General features: G+C 32.0%; 3 protein-coding genes across 3 annotated transcripts in view; 2 read left to right on the top strand and 1 right to left on the bottom strand.

Annotated features, from left to right (window-relative positions):
- Positions 1–1,830: 1,830 nt before the first annotated feature.
- Positions 1,831–8,368, top strand: LOC126888275 (putative nuclease HARBI1). The gene is made up of 5 exons (XM_050656383.1): positions 1,831–3,494; positions 3,721–3,917; positions 4,011–4,152; positions 5,796–5,952; positions 6,432–8,368. Exons 1-5 carry the CDS (start codon positions 3,255–3,257, stop codon positions 6,821–6,823), a joined length of 1,128 nt encoding a protein of 375 aa, XP_050512340.1. The 5' UTR covers positions 1,831–3,254; the 3' UTR covers positions 6,824–8,368.
- A 518-nt stretch (positions 8,369–8,886) lies between these two features.
- Positions 8,887–11,346, bottom strand: LOC126888276 (uncharacterized). Its single transcript, XM_050656385.1, has 4 exons — positions 11,081–11,346; positions 10,796–10,988; positions 10,412–10,651; positions 8,887–9,235 (listed from the first exon to the last, which is right to left on the bottom strand). Exons 2-4 carry the CDS (start codon positions 10,982–10,984, stop codon positions 8,924–8,926), a joined length of 741 nt encoding a protein of 246 aa, XP_050512342.1. The 5' UTR covers positions 10,985–10,988; positions 11,081–11,346; the 3' UTR covers positions 8,887–8,923.
- A 414-nt stretch (positions 11,347–11,760) lies between these two features.
- Positions 11,761–26,592, top strand: part of LOC114330845 (glycoprotein-N-acetylgalactosamine 3-beta-galactosyltransferase 1) — a 47,153-nt gene continuing 32,321 nt past the window's right edge. The window contains exons 1-3 of the mRNA XM_050656384.1: positions 11,761–12,171; positions 19,548–19,894; positions 25,813–25,951. Of these exons, the coding sequence (XP_050512341.1) occupies positions 12,128–12,171; positions 19,548–19,894; positions 25,813–25,951 (530 nt within the window). The 5' untranslated portion in view covers positions 11,761–12,127. The remainder of the gene's footprint in view (positions 12,172–19,547; positions 19,895–25,812; positions 25,952–26,592) is intronic.

Genomic DNA, 26,592 nt, shown 5'->3' with positions numbered 1-26,592 from the left:
CCAGAGCTGTCTGCCAGCGCTGTCTTGAATAGAAAGGTGGTCTATTTTTCATGCCACTGGCATTCCAGTGAGACTGGCACCAGTTTCTGGATACATGTAAACGTTACTTTATTTTATGTAAATATTATTTTTATTCTAGAATCAAAGGGAGACTCTTTTAACAGGTAAATGACGCTATCATTCTTTTTGTTCTAGAAAAACTGTAAATAGTATTTAAGGCAACGATTGTGAATGAGTGAGAAGTCTAATAAAGCCACGACGAGATACTGTATCAGAGCGTACGATTTGGAGGTATTTTTGATTAGATAAATTTTGTAAAGTACAATATAAATTAGATTTGATAATGTGTAGTATTTCCTAATAAATTAAATACTATTAAGTGTTTATTGTTCGTGTAAGTTAGTGTGGTAAATAAATAATATGAAGTAAGTCTGTGTATTTAAATTAATATAAGTGTTCTTATTTAAAAATAAATAAAGTCAATTCAAAATAAATATTAATGCCTAAAAATCAAATTAGTAAAGTCGCTCACATGTCACTAGCAAAGAAACTTGTCAGCTTTTTGTTTCCGGTTGATTTGGACAGGTTAAGAATTTAAAGTGGTAACACTACATGTTAAATCAATCATTTTAAATTGTTTACAGTTTTACTTACAGTAGGAGATGTAACATACTTTTGTTTACCAGTATGCAAAAATTAAAAATCTCATAGATATTGATTCACCACTCAAGAACTAACAAATTGTGAAGAGCACAAATATGCCTGTACTTCGTTATCTGTCCAGGGCCGATATCAATTGATTGATTAATTAACAGTTTTTAGGTTTCCATACTTCTAAAGGAAAAACGGACCCTTATAGGCTCACTATATACTTATACTATGGCCAAAAAGCGGTAGTGAGAATAGAAGACATAACATCAGAAGAAATAGAAATGAAAAAAAAAGGTGTTCGACAAGGGTGTATACGTTCACCAATATTATTTAATATATAGGTACTTGGAAGACATATTAAGTAAGACAATGGATGAAATAAACATAGGCATTAGAATTAATGGCATGATCATAAATAACCTGAGATACGCTGATGATACAGTTCTTTTAGCCGAATCACATGAAAACCTACAGATACTGCTTACTTAATAAAGTGACCGCAGTAAGTGGAGAATATGGACTATCACTTAACATAAGCTTTATTCCAGCAATGTTCCATTAATTTTATCTGTCTCTTCCACATTAACCAAGAAGAGGTGTTGAAATTTCTGATACACCAGCTATTCGTGATGAATAATGAGTAATACAGACTTAAAAATTCATACAGACCTAGCAGTCATTACTTAGCTTTTGATTAAAATTGACAAATCTAAACGCACAAGTGGTCTATTACTTTTCTGTCCAAAAAACGTTTATATGTTTTTTGTCATTTTGAATTAAACACCTATAAGTTCGTTTATGCTTTATGTTTCTAGCTTGATTCTATTTTTGAAGTTATTAGGTGCGATTGGGAAAAATGTTGTGAGTTTTTTATAAAACTAACAGTATGCACTATTGTGCACACAGACAATATAAAGTTAGTTGCTAAATCTTTCAAGTTACGTATCGGTGGAAATAAAGTGTGAACAAAATATATTGGTGTTTTTAGTAAAAATATGTTTTATAATTTTTTAATTTGTGCTATTCTTTTAATGAAATTTTTTGGAAAGTAGTAAGTATTAAAATTTAATTTAATATTTAAATAAATTACAAATAAACTGTTTGTTTTGAATCTATTTATTTCCTTGAAATAGTTGAAATCATATATACAGTAGACGCTCTCGTAACCAACCATGACGGGAGCTGCCCATAGGTCAGATAATCAAAAAGTTGGTTAAACCGAAAATCTTTAAAACCACCCTCAGAAAGACATTACATATGTAACTCTATTAAAAATATATATATTTTATGATCTATAAACAAAAAAGTAGTATGTACATATAGTCCGTCAGCTATAACTTTTCCCATGGGTCACAATTCATTTTCAAACAAATTAAGTCAAAATATAAAGTGAAACGAATGTTGATGTGTATATACATATGTAATTAACAATATCACTCACAAGACAAATTATGAAACTTGTATGACCTCTAATCTAAAAATAGTATCATCCAAAAAGGTGTAGGGTCGGTCGGTTAAGAGGGCGTCTACTGTAAGTATAACTTACATACATAAAAGTACACACACTATTTTTTAATCCATGTTTAAACACTGGTTATGTCACTAGTATTAAAAGAGGCACCTAAACACATTTTGCAAATTAGCACAAAAACTAATCTTGTAAGTAACAGACCAGTTTAGCTCCAGCATCCTCATCTGATCTTCCCCCTTTTCTAGCAACAGTTTATGCCTGGGAGAATCCACCTGCAGAATAACTGATAAATGCTTATACTTTTCATTAACAATAACCATACTAACTCCTTCCACGCTATGTATTCTGCTTTACTATTTTGACCAGCTTCTTATCTTATTCCCAGTATCTTCCACACATCCGAACCTAAATGACAACTCTCACCTTTTCTATAGAATTATCACAATACCGTTTTAGCTTTTTAAGAAGCAAATGATATTTTTACACAATCAGTGTGAAACCAATTATTGCAAGCTCCACTGCAGCCCGTCCATAATGAGACCAGAATTTTGTTTACAATGATTTGGTTCAGATTCATTTAGTTTCTGTTCTGTTATGAATTAACGTCTTTTTTCTACGAATCAATATTGCACTATCTATAGGCACTTCAGACTTTCTCAAAACAAGCAGTTCTAATAAAAGAACATAACATTAATTTAATCAAAATATAATTTTGCATTTTTTCATTTTTTGCAATGTTTCTATATAACCTCAATCTTCTTTTTACAACTGACAGTTATGTAAAATTTATATTTTTGTGTGCGACTAGGGCAACCAGTGATCACTGAGGGCGGCCATATTTTGCTCTGGTTTCCGGGCTTGGCTACACTCTCCCTGGGCCCGTATTCTTGAATTTCAGGGAGTAGAAATGGTAAGAGAAAGTGACGTAAAAGTAGGCGTGGCTCCCTAAAACCGAAAATGCTGTATTCTTGAAAAAAATTCTCTCGATCTACGAGAGAAATGTCACTCCCTAAGGGAGTAATAATTTCTACTGGTAGTATGTAAGAGAAATTGAAAATGGGAGCGAAAATAACAATACATAACCTTAGAAAAGCGGAGAGAAGTGTTTTGTTTTTGTTAAGGGATAGTAAAGATGGATCTAAATAATATGCTCTATTGGAATGATCTTATGTTAAATGATATTTTGGAGGCAGTTGAAGATCTTCAAATTGGTCGGGATGTCCTCCAACCAACGGACCCATTTTTGTTGTCCGATCGCAAATTTGTACAAGTTTTTAGACTGTCCAAAGGTATGGTACAAGAACTTGTGGAAATGGTATCACCATTTATGTTGCCACAATCGAGAGGATCTGCACTTTCTATAACGACAAGGGTAAGTAAATGAGCAGTTAGTAGCTATATAGCTATTGCTAGAACTCATTAATTTATCATAGTTATAATTTAATCATAAATTTGGTTTGATCCTTCTACAATAATGTTGTTATGTGTCATGTTTCTGCAATAACGATATATTTCTCTTTATTGATTTAGAAAGAGGGATAATCATGTTTTTAAACCATATGCAACAATTGACTATTTTTAATTGCTGTCTCTTTTAGGTTTTAGCTGCATTGAGATTTTATGCTAGTGGAAGCCATCAGGAAATAACTGGCACTAACCACTACATTTCTATAAGTCAGGCGTCAACAAGTAGAGCTATAGTGGAAGTGACAAATGCTCTGAACAGGCCTGAGATTTTAAATCATAAAGTAAAATTTCCCAGAACGCAACATGAAAGAGAAGCTCTTCGTACAAGGTGATTAACAATTATCTTTCTTATGAAAACTCAATAAGCATTCTAAAAGCATTTTGATTTTGTTAAGTTTTTATAGAATTGTTTTGCTTATAGGTTCTTTGATCTATATGGATTTCCTGGAATTTTGGGCATTATTGATTGCACGCATGTAGCAATAGTGGCTCCAAAGGATCCAAACCATCCAGAACACATCTATGTTAATAGGAAAAATTACCACTCCTTAAATGTGCAACTGGTATGTAAATCTACCATTAATTATACAGTGTCTACTTAAGTTGGAAACATATGGGAAACTTTTTTGTTATTCATTTTACGAAAAAAGTTATTCTTTATAAAAAGTTCTGCATGCTCTAAAGCCTAAGATTCAATCATCAGATTATATCAAATTTTGTCAATATTATACGAGGTATGTCAAAAATATGAACTTCGTTCAAGATTAAAGTACCTTTATTTCTCTCAATATCGAAAATTCTTATTATGAAAAGTTGTTTTAAAATATAAACTAAGATCAAATATGCAATTACATGCTTCTAATTGAAAAAAAAATATTTTCCAAATTGTTCTCAAATTTATTGATACTAACTTCGTTTTTATTTATTACACATATGATAACTCTTTTATTATTACTTTTACAAAAAAGCTATTCTTTATAAAAAGCTCTGTATGTCCTAAGACGTAAGATGCAACCATCAGATATCACATTTTATTAGTACCTTTATTTTTCACAGTATTGAAAACGGTTATTAAAAAAGTTGTTTAGAATTAAAAACTATGTTTCAATGTGCAATTACATCCTTCTAATTGAAATATTGTGAAATATAAAGGTTCTGTGATCTTGAGCGAATTTCATATTTTTTGACACACCTCGTATAAAATTAATAAAGTTGATATATTATGGTTGTGTGTTAGATTTTATACCATGCAAAGCTTTTTATGAAGAATAACTTTTTTTCATAAAATGAATAATAAACGAGTTATCATATTTGTAATAATTAAAAGCCATGTTTTTTTTTTTCAATTAGAAGCATATAATTGCATATTTGATCTTAGTTTTTAATTCTAAACATTCTTATTTATCATAAGAATTTTCGATATTGAGATAAATAAAGGTACTTTACCCTTTACTTAATACCGAAATTCATATTTTTTGACATACCTCGTATAATATTGAGAAAATTTGATATCTGATCATTGAATCTTAGGTTTTGGGGGGTGCAGAACTTTTTATAAAGAATAACTTTTTTCGTAAAATTATTAATTAATAAATTTTTTCATATGTTTCCAACTTAAGTAGACACGCTGTATAAAGTGTTTTATCTAAAGTTTGTCAGTGTCTATCTAATAATTACAAATATTTGTGAAATAATAGAAACCATGGCTATAAACTAGGCATCTTCTATACTGAATTCGCTTTGCCAAGATTCACTTTGACACATTCGTAATAGGAAACATACAGCACTAAAATTTCTACCTCACACTATTAATTGCTCAAATCAACTTATTCTTTCACTAAAAAAAGAAGAATTATTGGAAATAATGGGAGTGTATACTAAACTCATAAAATTTCGTGGAATTTTGTTCTATAAAATATTTTTATTTGTTGCAATAAATAATATTCACATTTTTTATTAATATATTATAAATGATGTAAATAAATAATTGTTGATTGGCGTAAGGTTTATGTTATTTATTCTGTTTACTATTGGCTATCAGCAGATATGTTTGGTTGTGTAGTAATTTCCAGTCACATCTACCAATCTAATTTCCCAAAAAAGAAATTACCAATGTCACTAGACCGTTGTGTCTCGGCAAAGCAAATTCTGTGTACTAAATACAGGATATCTGTAAATCTTCTGATACACATTCAATATATTTCAGGTTTGTGATCATGACTTGAAAATTCTTAATGTGAATTCAAGATTTCCTGGATCATCCCATGATGCATTCATATGGGCACAATCTCCTATCTCTACATATATGGAGAATTGTTACCGTAGAAATCCTGCTAATGTGTTTTTTTTATTAGGAGATTCAGGTAAGGCATAATGACTGTGATACAAACATGAGTGAAGACTATTATGGTTTATTTTTTAACCAGGAGGAGTAAACTAAAAAGACAGATTCACACTCAAAAAAGTCACTAGAAAAATAACCAAATACATCTTTTTTTATTGATCATGTCGGCCCTCAACAGTAATCGATAAATATTATATTAATATGTTGCTGAAGAGTTCTAAAAACAACTGCTTTTTATACCAAATCAGACTAAAAATTAAAGAAATAACAGAAAACACAAAAAAATCACTGATATAACTGAATTAACCTATGAAATGCCAATAGTGTCAAAACTTGATAAATGTCATTAGTGTCAAAATTTTATAATAGTGGAGTAAATTTGACTGCGGTTGGAATAATTACAAACAAGCATTACAGCACGGTAAATTTGAATCACGCCTCTTGGTTTAAAAACAAACTATAGTGATAATCAGCAGATTCTTAGTATAATTTTTTTAGGATATCCCACACGTCCGTGGCTTTTGACACCTTTACCAAATCCAGTGAATCCGGGAGAGCAATTGTTCAATGATAGGTTGTGTTCTATCCGGTCTCTGATTGAACGTTGTAATGGAGTCTTAAAAAATCGATTCAGGTGCCTCTTAAGATATAGGACTATGCACTATCATCCCACACTGAGCGGAAAAATTGTAAATGCTTGTTGCATTTTACACAATATGTGTATAGAGAACAACGTACCAATACCAGAAGAACTTCATCCTGTAGAGCCAGATTATGGCATGTATGCTGCTGGTAATGTTGTTAATATACGACCAACAGCCAATCCTGATTTAGCAGCTGCCAGACGCTTACAGCAGAACATAATAAATAATCATTTTAATATACAGTGATGAGCACCTTAATAACCGGCAAAATAGCACGAAAGACAGAAAACCTATTAAGTTGTGAAATAAAAAGAAATAAACTAGTAGGAGCTGGGAAATTTAGCGATATTAACCTTTAAATTTACATTATATTCATTATTTCCCTCCTTTTCACGTATCAGAGGAGTATGTCAACTATGTTCAGGAGTATGTAAAACTGTCAATGTAACAGTAGTCTGCTAAACTTGTGCGATACGTCTAAAGGTTAATATCGTTAAATTTCCCAACTCGACTAGTTCCATTTCTTTTTATCTCACAAATTAATACGTTTTCCATCTTTTGTGCTATTTTACCAGTTATTAGCGCACTCATCACTGTATAAAAATGCAATATGTACTTGGTCAGATATAGTCCTTCCATTCTGTCTTTGAACATGCATAAAATTATTCACGAATTATTTTTTAAACTAGGTATCTTTGTTCTCACAGAAACTAGTATCGCAAAATTAAACTGCTTGTTCATAGAAACCACAATAATTTAAACGAGGATAAACAATATGGCATGTCCTTGTTTACTATGAATTTTGATGATTATAATTTTCAGTGACAGTGACATTAGCACCAATTGTTGTGTTTATTTGAATTTATAACTTGTATTGTGTTTATTTTATAAAGTTATATTGTGTTAAATATATTGTAACATATAAATGCACAATATAACTATAAAATATGTGCACCAATAATAGCCATTTCCTAATTATTACATTGACAGTACATATCAATGATATTACATATCAACATCTGTTTCACTTAATATATGATTTAACTTGTTTGCAAATGAATCATGATGTTTGTGCAAAGATATAATGGAACAGCTATATACCTTAGCTGCCAGCAGCTTTGTTCAATCTCAAATTAATCCCTTAATTTGTAATCTCACATTATTCTTAACTTCCTAAACTTTTATAGTTTCAACGTATATAATTGAAACATATCAAGTAATAATTTAGTTAAATCAATCAGATGGGCAGAATTGTTTATTGCCTTAATAATATATGTAGCAGATTTTTTCGAATAGAGTTCTCCCTGGATATCTACAGTTACTGTCCTCTAGTATCTTCATAATATGGGACTCGATCAAATCTTTGTTCTTGTCATTAATAGAGAAATATTTAAACAACTTATTGAGTCTCTTATTAATAGGTTCTATTCTAGTTTTATCGTACAGCATTTTGTTTGATGGATTATGGAGTAGATTAACACTGTTTCATCCACTTTTATATGTGCCTGTGTGCTTCTGAGAATATTTATAGACAACATATAAAAAATTATTTTAATTTAGGTGATTTCCGTTTATGTTTTTTATCTTATTTTAATGTTATGAACTATTTCCTTTTGGCATTTTTATAATTAACTATATAGATATGAAATAAGCCACAATTAAATTGAAAAAAATAATTTTATTATTTGTTTTAATATGATTTGTTATATTTTGTATTATTTTATCCTGCTGTATAAGAAAATAATTTAAAATAAACTAGATTTTAAAGAAAATAAATATGAATTTAATTTGTTGGTTATTTATTTATTCTGCAAAGGTCTAGTTTTTGGATATTATATCTAAAAACAACAACAGCAACCAATAAAATACTGAATAACAGACAAACCATGTAAAGTTGTAAGAATACAAGAAATCTTCGTCAATGTTGTGTACCTACAGAAAGAGAAAATGTTACTTTAAGAAACCTCAACAAAGAAATAAAACAAAGGTGCAAAGCTGGTAAACAATCTCACTATCAAAGTTAAAAACTACACAGAGACCTTGAGAACAAACTGATAACATATAAAGTCAGACAAAGTATCTAAGAGAGTCATTAATATTCAGCTGAGCGGGCTGCTATTGTCCGAGTCGAGAAATTCCATACCTGTGTTGAAACACGAATGGCAATCAGCAAACTAAACTTCCACAAGCAACCAGGTATTAAAAGAAATAACAACAAGACTTTTGAGGTAGACTTTACATAATACCAGGACAACTACTACACTCTACCCAGGGGGTTAGGACTGAGATAGGAAGAAGAAAAAAAAAACTTTGTATAATTTAGAAATTTAATTAAAAATATAAATTTTAGATTAATTCATTTAAGAGCCCCTCAATATTAGTGAGCCCCTTAGCAACTGTTGCTAGCACACTTGTTAATTCTTTAATTGCATCGGTGTGCTCACTCATCTTTTGTAGTTTTTTTTCTCTATAAGTTTTTGTGTCCATTACACCGGTTCGTGCAATTTGAACGAGTTTTGCATGGTTTTGTATCGACTCCTTCAGCCTTTGGGTTTTTGTTTTGCGTTTACTTTTGGCTGAGGTTGACGGCTCTTTTTCAACCTCTGGTTCTACAGTTGCTCCTTCTCCTTGTGTGGCTGTAGATGGATTTTGGTCATGCTGTAAGACAAGATATTTATTAGCTGATTCTAGTCAAGTAGTAGATAATACATGTGTACACAGTAGAACCAGATTATCCGTGCTCCCTCAGGACCGGATGTGGCACGGATAATTGAAAAGCATGGATAATCCGAACATTTATTTGTCATACATAATACATATACATATGTACCTACCATAAAAAGGTAACAGAAAAAATAAATCTTTCATTATGAGTCTCCCTCTCAGCGTATAGAGTTGACTAGAGATAATCCGCACACAGATAATCAGGGTTCTACTGCATATTTTTTTTTATTGTAAATATTTGTACTGAAGATCCTGTGATTACAGTTCTATGTGTTGTGTAGTTTAAAATTTTAAAAATTCTTCTAAATTCTAAATACATACAGTCAGAAAAATGAAAGACTGCACTTCACTTGACTAAGCACTTGATTAAGTAATAAAAATATGTGGACTTTAACAAGGCACTTGTGTTACTGTATATACATATACACATACTTTCTATGGTTTTCCGGGTTTGACCCACGTTTTTTAAAAACCAAATTTATTCACAGAGTCATACCCGGAAAAGCACCTAACGTGCTATGTACGAAGAGTATAAGTCATAAAAAAGATTTTTCGGGATTCTTCTATATTTTGAATTATATAATTAATAGGGTATTACCAAAGTAGAAAGTAAAATAGTTAATTACTAATTTATTAATCATATTTCGTCACCATTTTCATATTTAGTTGTAATAGTTATTTCATCGGTGGTAAAAAAGACTGAAAAGTCCTAATAAAAAATTTTCATTTTTGACTTATACTCTTAGTACATAGCACTCTAGAATATAGTTCCTGCAGAAATTTCAAGTGATATAAATGTATAATATACATTTATATCACTTGAAATTTCTGCGGAAACTGCAGGTTCCCTTCGAGGGAACCCAAAGTTCGGGTGTGACTCTGAATAATTTTGGTTTTATGTGTATATGCATATACAGTAACACACAAGTGCCTTGTTAAAGTCCACATATTTTTATTGCTTAATCAAGTGACGTGCAGGAAATATCAATAAGTGAACATTTAAAGTGCTTTTGTCAAGCATTCAATATACACTCGGCAAAATGAAAGATTACCTATGAACGATCACATCAATCACTTATTTTATATCTGCTTTGTATTATTATAGCATACCTCTATATTTTCAATATCTTCACTAATTATAGTGGAGAATGATTCATCCAGAGATATGCTTGGCTCAGGTACCTCCACATTCCCTGCTATACATACAGGGCTCATAAGCCCTATTACATTACTTTCAAATACGTCCATATTATTACCATCAGATTGAGAGGGCCCTCCTCCAGTACCCATCTGATATTTCTTTTGTCTGGCCGCTTTTGCCTTGCAATTTTTTTTTATATCTATCCAGGTCTGCAATGAAAACAAAAAAAATGTGAGAAATGTTTTTTTCTATGTTTTATAGAAGAAGAAGTGATATTTTTATATTACAAGAAGTTGTTTAGTTCTGAATTAAAAGTGTCTTGGACTGTTATATTAAAGGTATTTATAACTTACCTTGCGCCAAGCACTCCATTCTTTTTTGGCGCCATTCGAGTGCGAGTTTAATATGGTAGCCAATTCCTGCCATAGCGATTGGGATTGTTGCCGGGTAAATTCTGGCGAAAATTTCCCGGCATATAACCTTGGCCTGGATTTGATGAAGTCTAACATGATTTCCTTTTGTTCCGCAGTTATATGTGTCATGTTTCTGTTAAAAATAATTAATTGTTAGAATTATAGATTTTGTAAATTTCATGCTATAAATTGTTAAAATTGAAGGCATATCTAAAACAAACTTACCTAAAAATACCTGCTAATACAAATATTTGCAACTTTTTGATCACGTTGTCCTCGTCTACAAAAAATAAACAACTGCAATGCAAATCAGGGTTGCCAGATGAAATTTCAGAATATCCCTAGACGGGAGCTTCAATTTCCCCTAGAAATCCCTAAATCGTATTAATTTGACCTAAAAAAGAAGAAATTGACAGATGACAGCTGTCAATTTAATTTATAACCTATTAAACACTATGTTTAATCCGCTTTAATCATTGATTAGGTAATGTTTTAATGTTTACTTAGGAATATTTATGTCAGGGAACAATAAATAATGACAATAATAACAATATTTGAACAAAAGGATATTTAATAACAACAAAAAATGGCGCTAGCACAGTTTAATAAATCCCTAGATTTCAAAAAAAATCCCTCCAGAGCTCCAAAAGCTTCAAAAAATCCCTAGATTCGGGGAAAATCCCTAGACATGGTAACCCTGATGCAAATGCAAAGAAAGAAAACAACAGTTCCTTCTTTGTTTGTATACGTAAACAAATAAAATAAATGGAGAATGGCAATGAAGGTTGAATTTGAATTTGACTGTTGACGGTATCATGTCATTTGTCAATAATTAACTCTTGTGATTGGTTAAAATTTTCAATAAACACCCGGCAACACTGCTCACAATTTCTCTTATCCCTTTCTACTCCCTCGATTCAAGAATACAGCTTTTTAGAATCGAGAGAAATTATGAGGGAGTAGAAAAGTGAGTTAGCTTAGTGGGGAGTAAAATTTTCTCTCGATTCAAGAATAAGCGCACAGATTTCAGTCAGATATGTATTCTTTGGTCAGCATCACTCAGCATTCGGTAAGACATTTTAGTGACAGTGACAGGTAATAAAACTAACAGACAAACACATTAGCAGACGCAGACAGCAGACAGTCGAGACAGTCCCAGATAAGGAGACAAAACGGGGACTATTTATGTAGTGTTTTATAATAAACTGTGCGATTTTAAATCAGTTCAAAACCGAAATGATGTGATACGTTAAGTTTGCGCTTTAAAACTTTATGTTACCCAAAAGAAGCATGGGATACATGAGGATATACAAATGGTAAGTGATATGTGATTTGCATAAATATTTTTTTATAAATTATGTACGGTAGTTGATGCCAGGATAATAATTGGTTCACCATAAATGGAACATGCCACTTAAATAGCGAAATTATTCTATTGAGGAAGTGAGTAGCGTGTTGTAGAACCTGCTTTTGTATAATAGGTTTTAAATTTATTGATAATATAATCAATCCGTTAGTACAGAGGTACAGCCCTCAGTTCAAAAATACAAAAATTAATTTGTTGTTTAATCAATTATGTCTTGGCTACATAACTTTTGTTTGAGGTAAAGTACACATTGTCTCTCATTTTATAATACATACTCTGAAGGTGTGAATGTGATTTCTTATCTATTCAAAGTTAAAAATTATCTTAATTTCTTAACAAACTTATGATAAACCTGTGATAATTCTTCAAGAATCTTGTATTTGTTCAGTATTTTTTTTAATAACTTCATAGCTATTTTAAAAAATTATATTGTATTGGAGAATGTTGTGAACAAGATAATAGAAGGTGGATCTGGATAAGCCCAGGTGGGAAAACCAAAAACAAAATTGATTACATTAGCCAACCAGTAATATAATAGATGTATGGGTACTCAACAGTGGTGTTATGGCAAAATTAGCAGTGCCGGAATGCACAGCTAATTTTTGTTTACAAAACCTAAATTCTCTATTTCTTTTTCTTTTCTTAACCAGTGCCGGAACGGCGTTCTGGTACCATGACACCACTGGTACTCAATAAATTCAATCTGGAAACCAAACTGTCATTCTCATTCTCAAGCCACATCAATCAAGTAACAAACAGGATGATGAAAGTACTCAATGCACATCTGTAGACCTGTCTTTGTTCACATTTAGAAGGCTGTAGTGTGGTCTCGTTAGTCCCATTCTAGAGTATAGATCAGTTGCCACCATACAGCTGTTACATTGAACAGATTGAAAGGGTCCAAAATAAATTTTTTGAGGATAGATAGAGTGGATACCTGAGATATGAATATGACTATTAGTGGGTAAGAGACAGTCTTGATTTATTAACACTTGAGTCAAAGAGAACATTGTTAGATTTATGTTTCCTGCACAAAGTCATTAATGCTATTATAGATTGTCCTCAATTGTTATCACTTGTTAGTTAACCTTCGGATGACCAAGCGGGGGAAATTGTGACCCCAGCGTATGTTTTTCTTTAATAAATTCAAAAGTATTTTTAATTTTTAACTCATTATTTTTTTATTTGACTTTAATATCATTCTAGATATCCTCATGTTTTGAAATAAAAAAAATTCCCTATATTTTACGAATAAAAAATATATGCTGAGGTTGATGTTTAGTGAAATAGCGTCTATTATGTGTAATTACAAGTAGTTTTACGCTAATGACGTCGACTTTGCAAAGTAACAAGACATTTACTCAACATACACACTACACATGACACTAATACTCATGTTGTGACTGGCTGAATGACAAAGTTCATGCCAAAAAAAAATAAAAATAAAAAAAAAAAACTTTATTTTTTTGTTAATTGTAATTTTTGACATTTTTGACCTGGGGTCATTTTTCCCCCCCTTGGTCATCCGTGTAACAAAAAAAGGTTGGTCATCGGAAGGTTAAAGTACCTAGTACACTGCTACTACTACTAAACTACATGATTGGTCCCAAGGGTGGATCCAGAGAGGGGGCCATTGCCCCCTCCGGGAATATAAATTTAAATTTACATTTTCGGAGGGAAAAATATAAATTTAAATATTTGCAGTTCAAATGTTTTTAGTTTCAAACACATATACATATACAGTATTTCTCATGATCATTTTTCAGTGCGTAACAAATGATAGGAAAAAGGGTAAGTCAGTGATAATACACATTTATGACATTTATTCTAACATGACATTGTAGTTAAATCTGACAGTTGTCACATTTTATTTTCAATTTGGAATAAAAACAAATCAAAAGTGTTTCTTGCATTTATAAAATGGTATTTTCTTTGATTTGTATACCTAATCTTATAAATTATACAGATTATATTTTAATATTATTATCTAATTAAAAAAAAATTATTTTTTTATTATGGCGCCATCTATCGACAACTAGAATAACTAGAATAAATGTTATAAAAATGTCACCGACGAAATGTAATCACCTATGTGCCTTTTTTTCTGTCACATACAATTTACTGTGTTAGAAAGAAATCGAAAAACTGTGACGCACTGAAAGATGATCATGAGAAATACTGTATGTACAAAACAAGGGATAATATGTCTTCTGGACTAGAATTGAACAAAAGCAGTAACGGAGGCTTCAAGAATGACATAGGATGTTTTGTAAATTAAAATGTTGATAATTTTACAAAGTGCCCAATTGTTAGGACGACCTTGGCAGCTATCAAAATGATATCAATTTCCATATTCTGTATACACAAAAAATAAAAAGAAGAAGAATAATAAAGAAGAATGAAAACTGTGGTCACAATAAAGAGATGGCAACCCAAAAGCTTGCCACGAAACCTTAAACATCTTTCCCCAAACTCATGAGCACAGACGGAGCCATACACCCATGAAAAAACATCATCGCAACCCGCAAAAGTCGGTCATTAACCAGATATATACTCTTGAGGTCTAAACAGATACAAGAAAATAGAGAAAGACTACAACCTATATTAGAGTCTATAGTGTTCTTAGGTCGACAAAATATTCCTCTAAGGGGCCATCGTGATGATGGCCTTCTGCTTCTGGATGAAGATGCTGGACCTATCAATGAGGGAAATTTCAGGGAATTGTTTAGGATTAAAATCGCATCAGTAGATGAGACTCTTAAACAACACCTATCCACAGCATCTTCCCGAGCAACATACATGTATTGTGGTGAAGAAATAATTGAGCAAATAATGAACCAGATTCAAAGTCCAAATTATTACTCTGTCATATTTGACGAAACGACCAAGGTATCCCATGTGGAACAGCTTCCTCTAAATTTGAGATACATACACAATAACAACATTCGTGAAGATTTAATCAAGTTCATTGACGCTTATGAGAATATAAAAAAAGAGGGGAAGAACAACGCCTGACAGGAGAAGTTTTGGGAAAATAGTATTAAACTTGTTGAAAGAACTGCACTTGGATCCGAAGAAATGTGTAGGAATCGGTACTGACTTTAATATTAGATACTTTAATAACAATAAGTTTTGATTGTCTTTATGCCACTCCAAAGTTTGTGAAAAAATGCCTAAAAACTCACCACTTTAGCCATAATTTTTTAAAAAATTCCCCCAGTCCCCCATTACTCCCCCAAAAAAGCCCATGGCCCCCACCGAAAATTGGCCCTGGATCCGCCTTTGATTGTTCCAGAGAGCTAATAGCCTGCCAAGGCAAATAATACACAAATTAATTTGTTGTTTAATCAATCATGTCTGGCTACATAACTTTTTTTGAGGAAAAATACACATTGTCTCTTGTTTTATAATACATACTCTTAACATGTGAATGTAATATCTATTCCAAGTTAAAAATTATCTTAATTTCTTAACAAACTTAAGATAAGCCTGTGATAATTCTTCAAGAATCTTATATTTGTTCAGTATTTTCTTTAAATACATTCATAGTTATTTTTAAAAATTATATTGTATTGGACAATATTGTGAATAAGATAATTGATAATAAGTGGACTTGGATAAACCCAGATGGGAAAACCAAAAACAACATTGATTACCTATTAGCCAACCAGTAACATAATATACATATGTATGGGTACCTACTCAGTAGATTCAGTCTGAGAACCAAACTGTCATTCTCAAGCCACATTCGATCAAATAACAAACAGGGCGATGAAAGTACTGGGATTTATCCAACACACATCTGTAGACCTGTCTTTGTTCACATTTAGAAGACTGTAGTGTGGTCTCATATACCTATCCTAGAGTATAACGGCCGGTTTCACTAAACTAAACTAATCACTTATGCAAAAAAGAACCCTACCTACTAAAGAATTTATGCAAAACAGTACCAATTACCAGAAACATTTTATTTATTTCTTTATTATACAGGAAAACCTCAATAATGAACTAAATTACAATAAGTGCTTAGGTTTAGCACAAGAATAAATATTTTATCCTAGTAATACTTTCATGTAAATAAAATATTAAGAGACTTAACTACAATATGCCGCCATTATTTTAATGTTAAATTGAAAAATCAGTTAAATTGTAATAAAAAACCAAAACAAAATGCTTCTCTTAAGGGAAACGGAGCAAAATGCAAAATTTTGACGCATGTCAAAATTTTAAATGTGTTCATTTTTTTCGAATCCGAGAAAACTAATAAATATTTTTGAAAAATTTAAACGCAGAATGAAAGATTACATTATTACCGAGGGCCAAATGTCCCTGAATACTCATATTATGTCTATTTTAATATGTTACAGGGGTGAAAATAAAAGAGAAGATTTAGTGTGATTTTTAATTGCAAATATTTCATCCAAAAGAAACTTTTTATTTATTCTAAGGGAGTTTCGGCCTTCGGTAATAAAGTAGGTTTTCATTGTGTTTAAATTCTTCAAAAATACTTACTAATTTTCTCATGATTCACATTAAAAATTTTGACATGCGTCAATATTTTGCAGTTTGCTCTGTTCCCCTTAAGTTTCGTTAACATTATGTTAAAAATATTAATTTTTAAATTATTCACAAAGACTGAATATCTATCCAGAGGATTGTTAATACCATAAGAGGTTCTATGGAGTAAAACATCCCACTTTAATAATGAAATTATTCTATTGAGGAAGTGAGTAGAACCTACTTTTGTATAATCGGTTTTAAATTTTAACATAATCAATCCATTTGTACAACTCTAGTCACACTCGGTTCAAAATTAGAAACATTAATTTGTTTAATCAATTATGTCTGGGCTACATAACTTTTTTGAGGTAAAATACATAATATTGTCTCTCGTTTTATAATACATAGTGTGAACATGTGTATGTAGATGGGATTCCTTATATATTCCTAGTTAAAAATTATCTTAACTTAACAAACCTAAGATAAACATGTGACAAGGTCTCAAAATCTTATATTTGTTCATTATGTTGTAGATAAGATAATAGAAGGTTAACCTGGATAAGCCCAGATGGGAAAACCAAAAACGAAATTGATTACATATATTTAATTTATTTACTTATGTAATTTTTATTTATACAACATATACATATAGTTATATACATCTATAAAATATACTAACCATAACAAAAATCAAAAAAACTAAACTTTAAATAATCTTTAAATTGAGATATGAATTAAATTTTCTTGTAAATATTATTATAATGAAATAATTACTGAAGTTAGAGGTCTCTCATCTTCGTTCCCTAACATACCTACTCAGTCAAAGAGTGCTTAAATTATTACCTCAGAAACATTATTAATAAACAAGTTCAACAAAATAGTACCCACATGTGAACCTTGTAGGAACCCTTGAACTGACCAAGATAGGAATCCAGAGTGAACCCTTTATAAAAAAATACTGAGCTCTTTCATCAAAAGAGCTAAGTAACCATGAATGAAACCACTCAGGAAATTCATTACATCTTAATTTAAAGATGAGCAAAGAATGGATTACTGTGTCAAAGGCCTTCGAGAAGTCGGTATAAGAGAGTCAACATAGTACCCACCTTAGAAAGCCCTGTGACAATGTAGTCGTGACACAAAGATTGGAGCGGCCTTCACTGAATTACTACACTATTTACGAACATGTTGAACAGATAATATACACTTTTACCCATAAACTTCGATTAACAGACAATGAATGTCAATAGGTGAAATCCATTTTGCATTTAAAAAACGAATCACAGCATGAATTTTACATCTGCCGTAACAGCGACCGGGGCCTCCATCTTCGAAGGCTGCTAGGCAGACACTGAGCAATGCAGCGAGACGAAACTGGTGGGGTAAGAGGGAGGGAGAGTTGATGTTCAAGGCAGTGTTGTCAGATTTCTCCCAGCACGTCACATTTTTTCTTAGCAGTATAGGGAACCTTTTTTATGAATGATCCTCGTTTTTATTATCATAGTCCATGTGGTGAGACCGCTCCCGTCTGAAAAAAATTTCTGATTCGGTTTCTTTGTGGATTCCTATTCAAAAATGTCCCCTTTATACAAATCTGAAGGGTGCCGGGCGAAATTTTTGGGCAGACATTGTTTAAACAATTTTTTTAAACAAATACAAAAGATCATGTTTTTTTTTGCTCTAGAACATATATTTTTAGATTTTTTGGGTAAATCTAAACAAGAAAGGTATCTTGTAATTTTTCTCAGAAATTGATAGTTTTGGAGTTATAGGCGATTTAAAATCTGAAAAATGCGAAAATACGCATTTTCGAGGCTTAAAAACTGATATTTAAATTAGTATTTTTGAGGTTGCCAGATACTTAGATTGAAGACTGAACATTCAGCTTCAAGATTCTGAAGAGTGATCGCGTCTAACTTTAATTGAAACTGTTGTTTTTAATTGTTAAATATGCGTGTTTATCCGATTTTTTTGCCGGTGCGGCGCGCTTCTTTTCAAAAATCTCCTATTTTCCTCCGAAAAATATTTTTTCTAGATTCTTTGGGACATTCTAAATAAAATAAGTTTCTTGACATTTTTCTTAAAAGTTAATAGTTTTTAAGTTATAAGCGATTTAAAATCCGAAAAATTCCAAAAAACGCATTTTCGGATTTTAAATCGCTTATAACTTTAAAACTATTAACTTTTGAGAAAAATGTCAAGAAACTTATTTTATTTAGAATGTCCCAAAGAATCTAGAAAAAAATATTTTTCGGGGGAAAATAGGAGATTTTTGAAACGAAGCGCGCCGTACCGGCAAAAAAATCGGATAAACACGCATGTTTAACAATTAAAAAACAACGGTATAAATTAAAGCTAGACGCGATCACTCTTCAGAATCTTGAAGCTGAATATTTGGTCTTCAATTTAAGTATCTGGCAACCTCAAAAATACTAATATGAATATGAGTTTTTAGGCCTCGAAAATGCGTATTTTCGCATTTTTCAGATTTTAAATCGCCTATAACTCGAAAACTATCAATTTCTGAGAAAATTTACAAGAGACCTTTCTTGTCCAGAATTACCCACAAAACTCAAAAATATATGTTACGGGCCAAAAAACGTGATCTTTTGTATTTGTTTAAAAAAATTGTTTAAACAATTTCTGCCCAAAAATTCCGCCCGGCACCTTTCAGATTTGTTTAAAGGGGACATTTTTGAATAGGAATCCACAAAGAAACCGAATCAGAAATTTTTCCAGACGGGAGCGGTCTCACCACATTGACTATCAGAAACTTATAAAATTATTGTACTCAGCAGGAATATAAATTGTTATTGTTATTTGCAGGCCTGCCATCAACAAGCAGTTTTTCATAGCTCTATTAATGGGCCTAATCTGCGGATGGCTCATAGCATACACAGGCGTCTCCCATCAAATCATAGCTTTAACAGATCCTCACACAAGCAACGACATGGAAAACATGTACGGGCCAACTGTAGATCCAGGAGACCATGCTGAGAATGAAGAATTCCACAACATGGAAGATCCGACAGTAGCCAACAAATTGTACAGTAACGTTAGGATTTTGTGTTGGATCATGACTGGACCGAAAAATCATGAGAAAAGGGCCAAACACGTGAAGAACACGTGGGGGAAACGGTGTAATGTTTTGTTATTTATGAGTTCGAAAGAAGGTAAGAATTTTTAATGTTTTTTATGGTTTTATGTACTTTATACACTCCTGGTCAAAAATCCGGATACTTCATTTTGTATGTTTTTTTTTAAATTATGCAAATGTTAAGTGGTTTAAATGTGGGGGAGTAAACATTAATATAATACGAGGGTGGATTGATATAAACCCAATAGGTTTCGGGACCTATTGGGTTGTAAAGATTAGGCTCTAAAACCAAAAAAAGTTAAGTAAAGTTTTCCATTTTAGTGGGGACTTTCCATTTTTAATTTAATTTTCCATTTCCAACAATGGTTTTTTCCGATTATAGCACCATTTATCCATAATTCGAAAAAATGTTTCAAATAAAACTTACTTATTTTTACGTAAGAAATCCGAATCTGCAATAAAAATGGGAGCTCCTATTTAAAGTTTTAAAGTAACCCCCCACCCCACCTTCGTGGGGGGTCGTGTTTGGTGCCATTCGATAGATTTTTCAAACATATGGAATAAGTGTATTTTTCAGTTTTTCGATCTGATGTTCATTTCGCGAAATATCGCGGGATTCGTATTTAAAATTTTAAATTTACCCCCACCACCTCTATGTGGGGAATCGTGCTTGGTATCATTCGATAGATTTTTGACAAATATTGAGCACGTATTTTTTTGTTTTTAGATCTATCGTTAATTTCGCGAAATATACGCTTTTTTCTTGTGAAACTTTGTGACTGACCCATTTCCTTACGACCCGCCCAAATCATGAGATTTTTTAAATATACACTGTTTTGCATGTACTTAACTTACCTTATCTTAATCTGACGATTTCGAGTTTTTCTAAGGATAGATTTTTTTTCGCCCCCCCCCCCCCCCCTTAACGAACTCCCCTGTGTTTAGAGCCAATATATGGTAGAGGTACAGTTAAAGGGTACCAGGTTTCTCACCATATGATAATCTGACGCGCTCGAGTTACTGCAAAAATCCCCGCTTGGGCTCCCCTACCATTAGTTATTTTTGTGCTTCAGAAAGTATTTGAGAAGGTTGTTGAATTGTCTATGTATCGTATGGTATTTCGACTCATTTAAGAATAAAAATGGTGTTTACTCTGTATTAACAGACTTTTGGTTAAGTTTTTATAAAACAAAATCACAATCAGTTATATAGGGGAGATGTGCCTGAGACGGCATACTGGCTGAGATGGCATATCTCGCGTTTTTCTTAAACTATTTCAAATTTTGTGCCTAGTGCGACAGTTTTCAGTTCCTTAAGTTAGAATTTGTCAACATTGCTGAACTTATGCATGTTAGTTTTGTTTTGACAGCAGTAGCCTTAAGAATGTTTAATAAGTAGGACAATATATTTATTGGCTTTTTTTGTATCACATTATAATTCGCGAGTCTTTACACCTAAGTTAAGTTTTTAAATTTTGTGATGTTCTTTTACCTTATGCCTATCACGCCTGCATCGATTTATATCTTAAAAATGTGCTTAAGAAAAATTAATTTAAAAAAACGGTCTGATTGCAATGTTGCCTAAGATGGCATAGTAAGTAGGTGGATTAGATGGCATAGGTATGCCATCTCACCCTTATGCGTTTTAACACTGCATTAATTTTGTTATATGATCGTTACAGTTATGTTTCGTTTTAAGAGGAATTAGAACCGACAGAATCGATTCCGTCGAAGTTGAAACAAGTGACGAGGAAGATGCTGCTTGCATTTTTTGTAATGGCCTCTTTTCATTATCTCGTTCTCGAGAAACCTGACTAAGATGCCAAATTTGTGGCAAGTGGTCATATATTCCGAATGTGCCGGTGTACCCAAGACTGCAAAAAATTTATTTGTGACTTATGTCGAGATTAGTGCCTTTATTTCAAGGGTATGCCATCTTATCCACATGTATGTGGGTGAGATGGTACATGTAATACTTTACAATTTATTTTTTCAGAAAAAAACTATAATATGTAGGTTGTTAAAAAATAATGTTATATTTATGTAAATGGTCCTAGCACTGATTTTGATTTTTATTACATGACTAACTCTATCGATTATCGATTACAAAACATTTAAAACAAAGTATGCCGTCTCAGGCATATCTTCCCTAATTTACTTAATTTAAGGATTTTGTCACCGCAAACAAAAAATGCGTGGAAAACACTCAATCACCATAATACTGCTATCTACACGAGGAAGTATTACGAAAATAGTTTTTAAAGCTGCCATTCGAACAATTCCCAAAATATTAACCAACCACATCCGTTTTGATAACTTTAAATGTAGTCCAGGCGGGATTTGTAGAAAAATAGAACATAATTAATTGTGAAGCCGCTCTCGTCTGAAAAACATTTCTAATTCGGTTTCTCTGCTGATTCATATTCAAAAATGTCCCCTTTAAACAAATCTGAAGGGTGCCGGACGCAATTTTTGGGCAGAAATTGTTTAAACACATCCAAAATCCCCGCAAAAAATCCAAAAGATTTCCTTTTTTGCTCCGGAAAATATATATATTTTTTTTGATTGCCTTGAGTAATTTTAAACAAAAAAGTGATAAGTTATAAGTGATGAAAAAATTTGAAAAATGCGAAAATATTTCAAGATTCTGAACAGATTTTAATTCAATTTAGACTTCAAGAATTCCCAAGAAATTCCCATTTATTAAATTTTTATAATTTATTATTAACATAGTTTTTTTAATAATTTATTTATTTATTTATTCGATTAATTATTTTCAGTGTGTTCCAATCATATAGTGCGACAGAGACGCATCATATAGAGCGACGCGCAGCGTCTTAAAAATCGACTGGAAGCGCATAATTAACAATTGGAAAACAACGGTATAAATTGAAAGCCCCGATTACTCGTAATATTTTTTTTCTTTTCTTATTGGCTTTGGATTGCTTGATCCATTCAGCCACGATAGATAATAAATTACTGTTTGCTACAATATCTTAAATATAATAGAATCGATTCACCATGGTACCATACGATGGTAAGCACCATTTTCAACTTTTTGAGTTCTAGTAGAAAACCCTTCTCTCGTTCTATATGCAAGTCATTTGGTGTTAAATGCAGTTTCGCAGTATAAACTATATCCATGCAGTGCATCAGTGCTTGCTTTCTTTCAACACCAAATGATGCGAATTAAGAAAGAGAGAAGAGTTTTTTACTGTAACTCGAAAAGTTGAAAATGGCGCTTACCCCCTTTCAACAATAATCGATTCAATAACAGTATGTACATGTGCGCACATACATACTTATGCACGCACATACATACAGTCCCTGGCCATATTATTATGACCACCTATGCAGTGGCGGCTCGTCAGAGGAGGCAAGGGAGGCTCAGTCTCCCCATAAATTTTTTACACACTCTATACTGTTTTGTTTATCATGAATCGCGAAAACAACAATAATTACTCTCACTATTATACAACGTGTAAATTCCATATTATCACTAATTATCCATACGTACGGAGCATTAGCATTAGAACGCATGATAGCGTCTCAGTTTTATTACATATTATTGTAGGCAGGACCCTGGGTTATCCCGAGATGCACGAACGGAGCCGAGAAGCCCAGCATTCTCCGTTGCTAATGCTCCGTGCAGCGCAGCAGGCGTTTAAGGAGACCCGGTCTCCTAACAGTGGCATCTACGGCGCCATCACACGCTGCCCGGAGATATACCAAGGGAGGCAGAGTACCTTCTCAGCTCCGTTGGGTGGTTGGGTGCGTCTCGGGACAACGAATTTTAGGGTCCTGACTAAAAATAATGAAAAATCTAAAAGTGCGAATTTTGTTATGAAATTTGGTATGTGGGGTTATAATAATATTTGGAACAACTTGCTCAAATAACTTTTTCCGATATCTCTAACTCAAAGCAAAATATCGGTAATTTATCGTGTTTTTGAATTCGCAGTAGGCCGCGTTTAGAATTAAAAAAATTCAGTTGAGTATCTTAAAAAATTTGAAGCTTCATTATGTATGGACTGCAAAACTTCAAATCTGTATTTATTTTGATATGCATAGGTATCTACAAATAGATGGAATTGTTAACAAATAAACGACACAAACTTTGGTATTAAACTTTTACTATTAGACTAACTATTTTTAAAATGATAATATCATGAAATTATGAATTAGGATGATATTATGAAATGTAAATAAAAAATGGTCAAAATATGGGGCCTTAAATTACATTTTTTGGCGCATTTTTTTGCTAGTGCAAATTTGTCTAGATATTTTACAGTTAGGTATAGCCTCCCCTTTTGTAAAAATCACGAGCCGCCACTGCACCTATGAATTTTTACAAAAATCAACTATTCCACTAGGTACGTTTTGTTTAAAATATGATCTTTAAATTTAATTTTGTTATGCAATGTTAATTTTACGCATTAACTAAAATATATTTAATAATAAACAGCAATAAAATATTCGAAAATATTACATATGTATTTATATTTTTTTAATATTTTGTTGAACTTCTCACCCTACTTAGATGGAAAATATTTGGGAGCTTTTAAAACGAGAAATTTCCGATGAAAAGGTCACTAACGAAATTGTTTTGATTAAAGAACTAATATATCGTTGAAACCACAATGACAAATTTAAGCAAAAAAATTTAACTGCATTCAAAGTATGCCAATACGGATACAAGCGGTAATCAAAGTTAAAGGTGGGTCAACAAAATATTGAAAAAATAAAAATATGTGATATTTTTAAATGGTTTATTGCTGTTTATTATTAAATGTATTAATTTAATAATAAACACCAATAAAACATTTAAAAATATCACATATTTTTATTTTTTCAATATTTTGTTGACCCACCTTTAACTTTGATTACCGCTTGTATCCGTATTGGCATACTTTGAATGCAGTTAAATTTTTTTGCTTCAATTTGTCATTGTGGTTTCAATGATATGTTAGTCCTTTAGTCAAAACAATTTCGTTAGTGACCTTTTCATCGGAAATTTCTCGTTTTACAAGCTCCCAAATATTTTCCATCTGATTAAGGTCAGAAGTTCCACAAATTATTAACAAGTATATAAACAGGTAATATTTTGAAATGTTTTATTGGTGTTTATTATTAAATATAATATAGTTAATATATAACATTAACATTACATAACAAAATTAAATTTAAAAATCATATTTTAAACAAAACGTACCTAGTGGAATACTTGATTTTTATAAAAATTCATAGGTGGTCATAATAATATGGCCAGGGACTGTACATTACATATGTAGTTACTAATAAATAAAAAGCTAAAAAATACAAAAAAGGAAGCGAAAACATTAAATTGACCAGCAGGTATACTCTTCATTCAGGGCCCTAACCAACTTAAATTTAATTACAACTAAGGAATTAGACAAATAATACTAAATGCTAATACTAAATGCTAATAAATATAAGTTTTTTTTTTCACAGAACTCAGGCTTCAACCCGACTCAAGTCCTCAGAGGTTTAGGTCCTCTTTGAATTAGAATCTTGAAACTTAATGTTTAAACTTAAATTTAGGTAGTTGGCAATCTCAAAAATAATACGTGTTAGTTTTCAAGCGTCCAAAATGCGTATTTTCGCATTTTTTTAGATCTTAAATCACTGATAACTCGTTGGAAAAAAATGACAAGAGACTTTTTTTATTTAAAATTACCCGAAAAGCTAAGAAAATATTTTTCGGGCCAGAAAAAGGTGAGTTTTGGAATTAGTTTAAAAAATTGTGTAAACAATTTTTGTCCAGAAGTTTCATCCGGTACTCTTCTGATTTATTTAAAGGAGATATTTTTGAATAGGAATCCGCAAAGAAACCAAATCAGATTTTTTTCAGACGGGAGCGGCATCACAATATGGACTATATGGGTCCAATATCATACCATACGACAATTTACCATTTTTTACTTAAAAATAATGATGGTACCGTACGTAATTTTGATAAATAGTGTGTTTTCAGATAATTCACTGCCTTCGGTAGCACTTCCGGTGAAGGAAGGTCGCGATAATCTTTGGTTGAAAACCAAAGAAGCGTTCAAGTATGTCTACAAACATTACTATGATTCGGCAGATTGGTTTTTAAAGGCTGATGACGATACGTGAGTATATTTATTTTTTATTTTTGTCGATTTTAAACAAAATGAAAGTATATGAGGCAATTAGTTTTATCTTTTGCGCAATGTTATTTAAGCGGTTAACACGTTCAATGCTATCGGTTTTTGAAGGACATTCCAAAATAGCCTATCATGTTTTTTGGTAATACGGGGCAGGTCAATAAGCCCGTGACTTTTTGAATTTCCCGGCTTTTAATTGAATTGGCAACACTGCTCCAGTCAACAGGAAACTCACTTGACTCCGGTCTAAATTTGAACAAGATACGTCCTCAGGTTATATGGTTGTATGCCCCTAATAGGACTTTTCATTCACAGTCATTTGTTTCGAGCTTCTGTCATGTGTCACATAATATTAATATATCTACGTCATACGTTATTGGTATCTGGAATGATACAAACCAAAGACGTACGGCGCAGATATATTAATATTATGTGACAAATGACAGAAGCTCGACACAAATGACAGTCGATGAAAAGCCCTATTAGTAGTAACCCAAATGAAATAAATCGTTACCGCTTATTGCAGTATATTGCAACTGGCTGAATGAGTAAATTACAGGCCAAGTCGGACCATGACCTTCCCCAGCATCCGCTTCCAAGTGTCTCTGTCCCTGGCTGCTAGTTAT

This window comes from Diabrotica virgifera, chromosome 7 (assembly GCF_917563875.1).
Source record: "Diabrotica virgifera virgifera chromosome 7, PGI_DIABVI_V3a".
NCBI lineage: Eukaryota > Metazoa > Arthropoda > Insecta > Coleoptera > Chrysomelidae > Diabrotica > Diabrotica virgifera.
Note: the sequence above shows the minus strand (reverse complement) of the source record. Positions and strands in the feature narration are given on the sequence as shown.

Coding starts and splice junctions, on each gene's coding strand:
- LOC126888275 (XM_050656383.1), top strand. CDS start 3,255: ATGGATCTAAATAATATGCTCTATTGGAATGATCTTATGTTAAATGAT. Junction 4,153..5,795: donor ACTCCTTAAATGTGCAACTG/GTATGTAAATCT, acceptor AATATATTTCAG/GTTTGTGATCATGACTTGAA. Junction 5,953..6,431: donor TTTTTTATTAGGAGATTCAG/GTAAGGCATAAT, acceptor TAATTTTTTTAG/GATATCCCACACGTCCGTGG.
- LOC126888276 (XM_050656385.1), bottom strand. CDS start 10,984: ATGACACATATAACTGCGGAACAAAAGGAAATCATGTTAGACTTCATC. Junction 10,652..10,795: donor AATGGAGTGCTTGGCGCAAG/GTAAGTTATAAA, acceptor TTTTCATTGCAG/ACCTGGATAGATATAAAAAA. Junction 9,236..10,411: donor AAGATATTGAAAATATAGAG/GTATGCTATAAT, acceptor CTTGTCTTACAG/CATGACCAAAATCCATCTAC.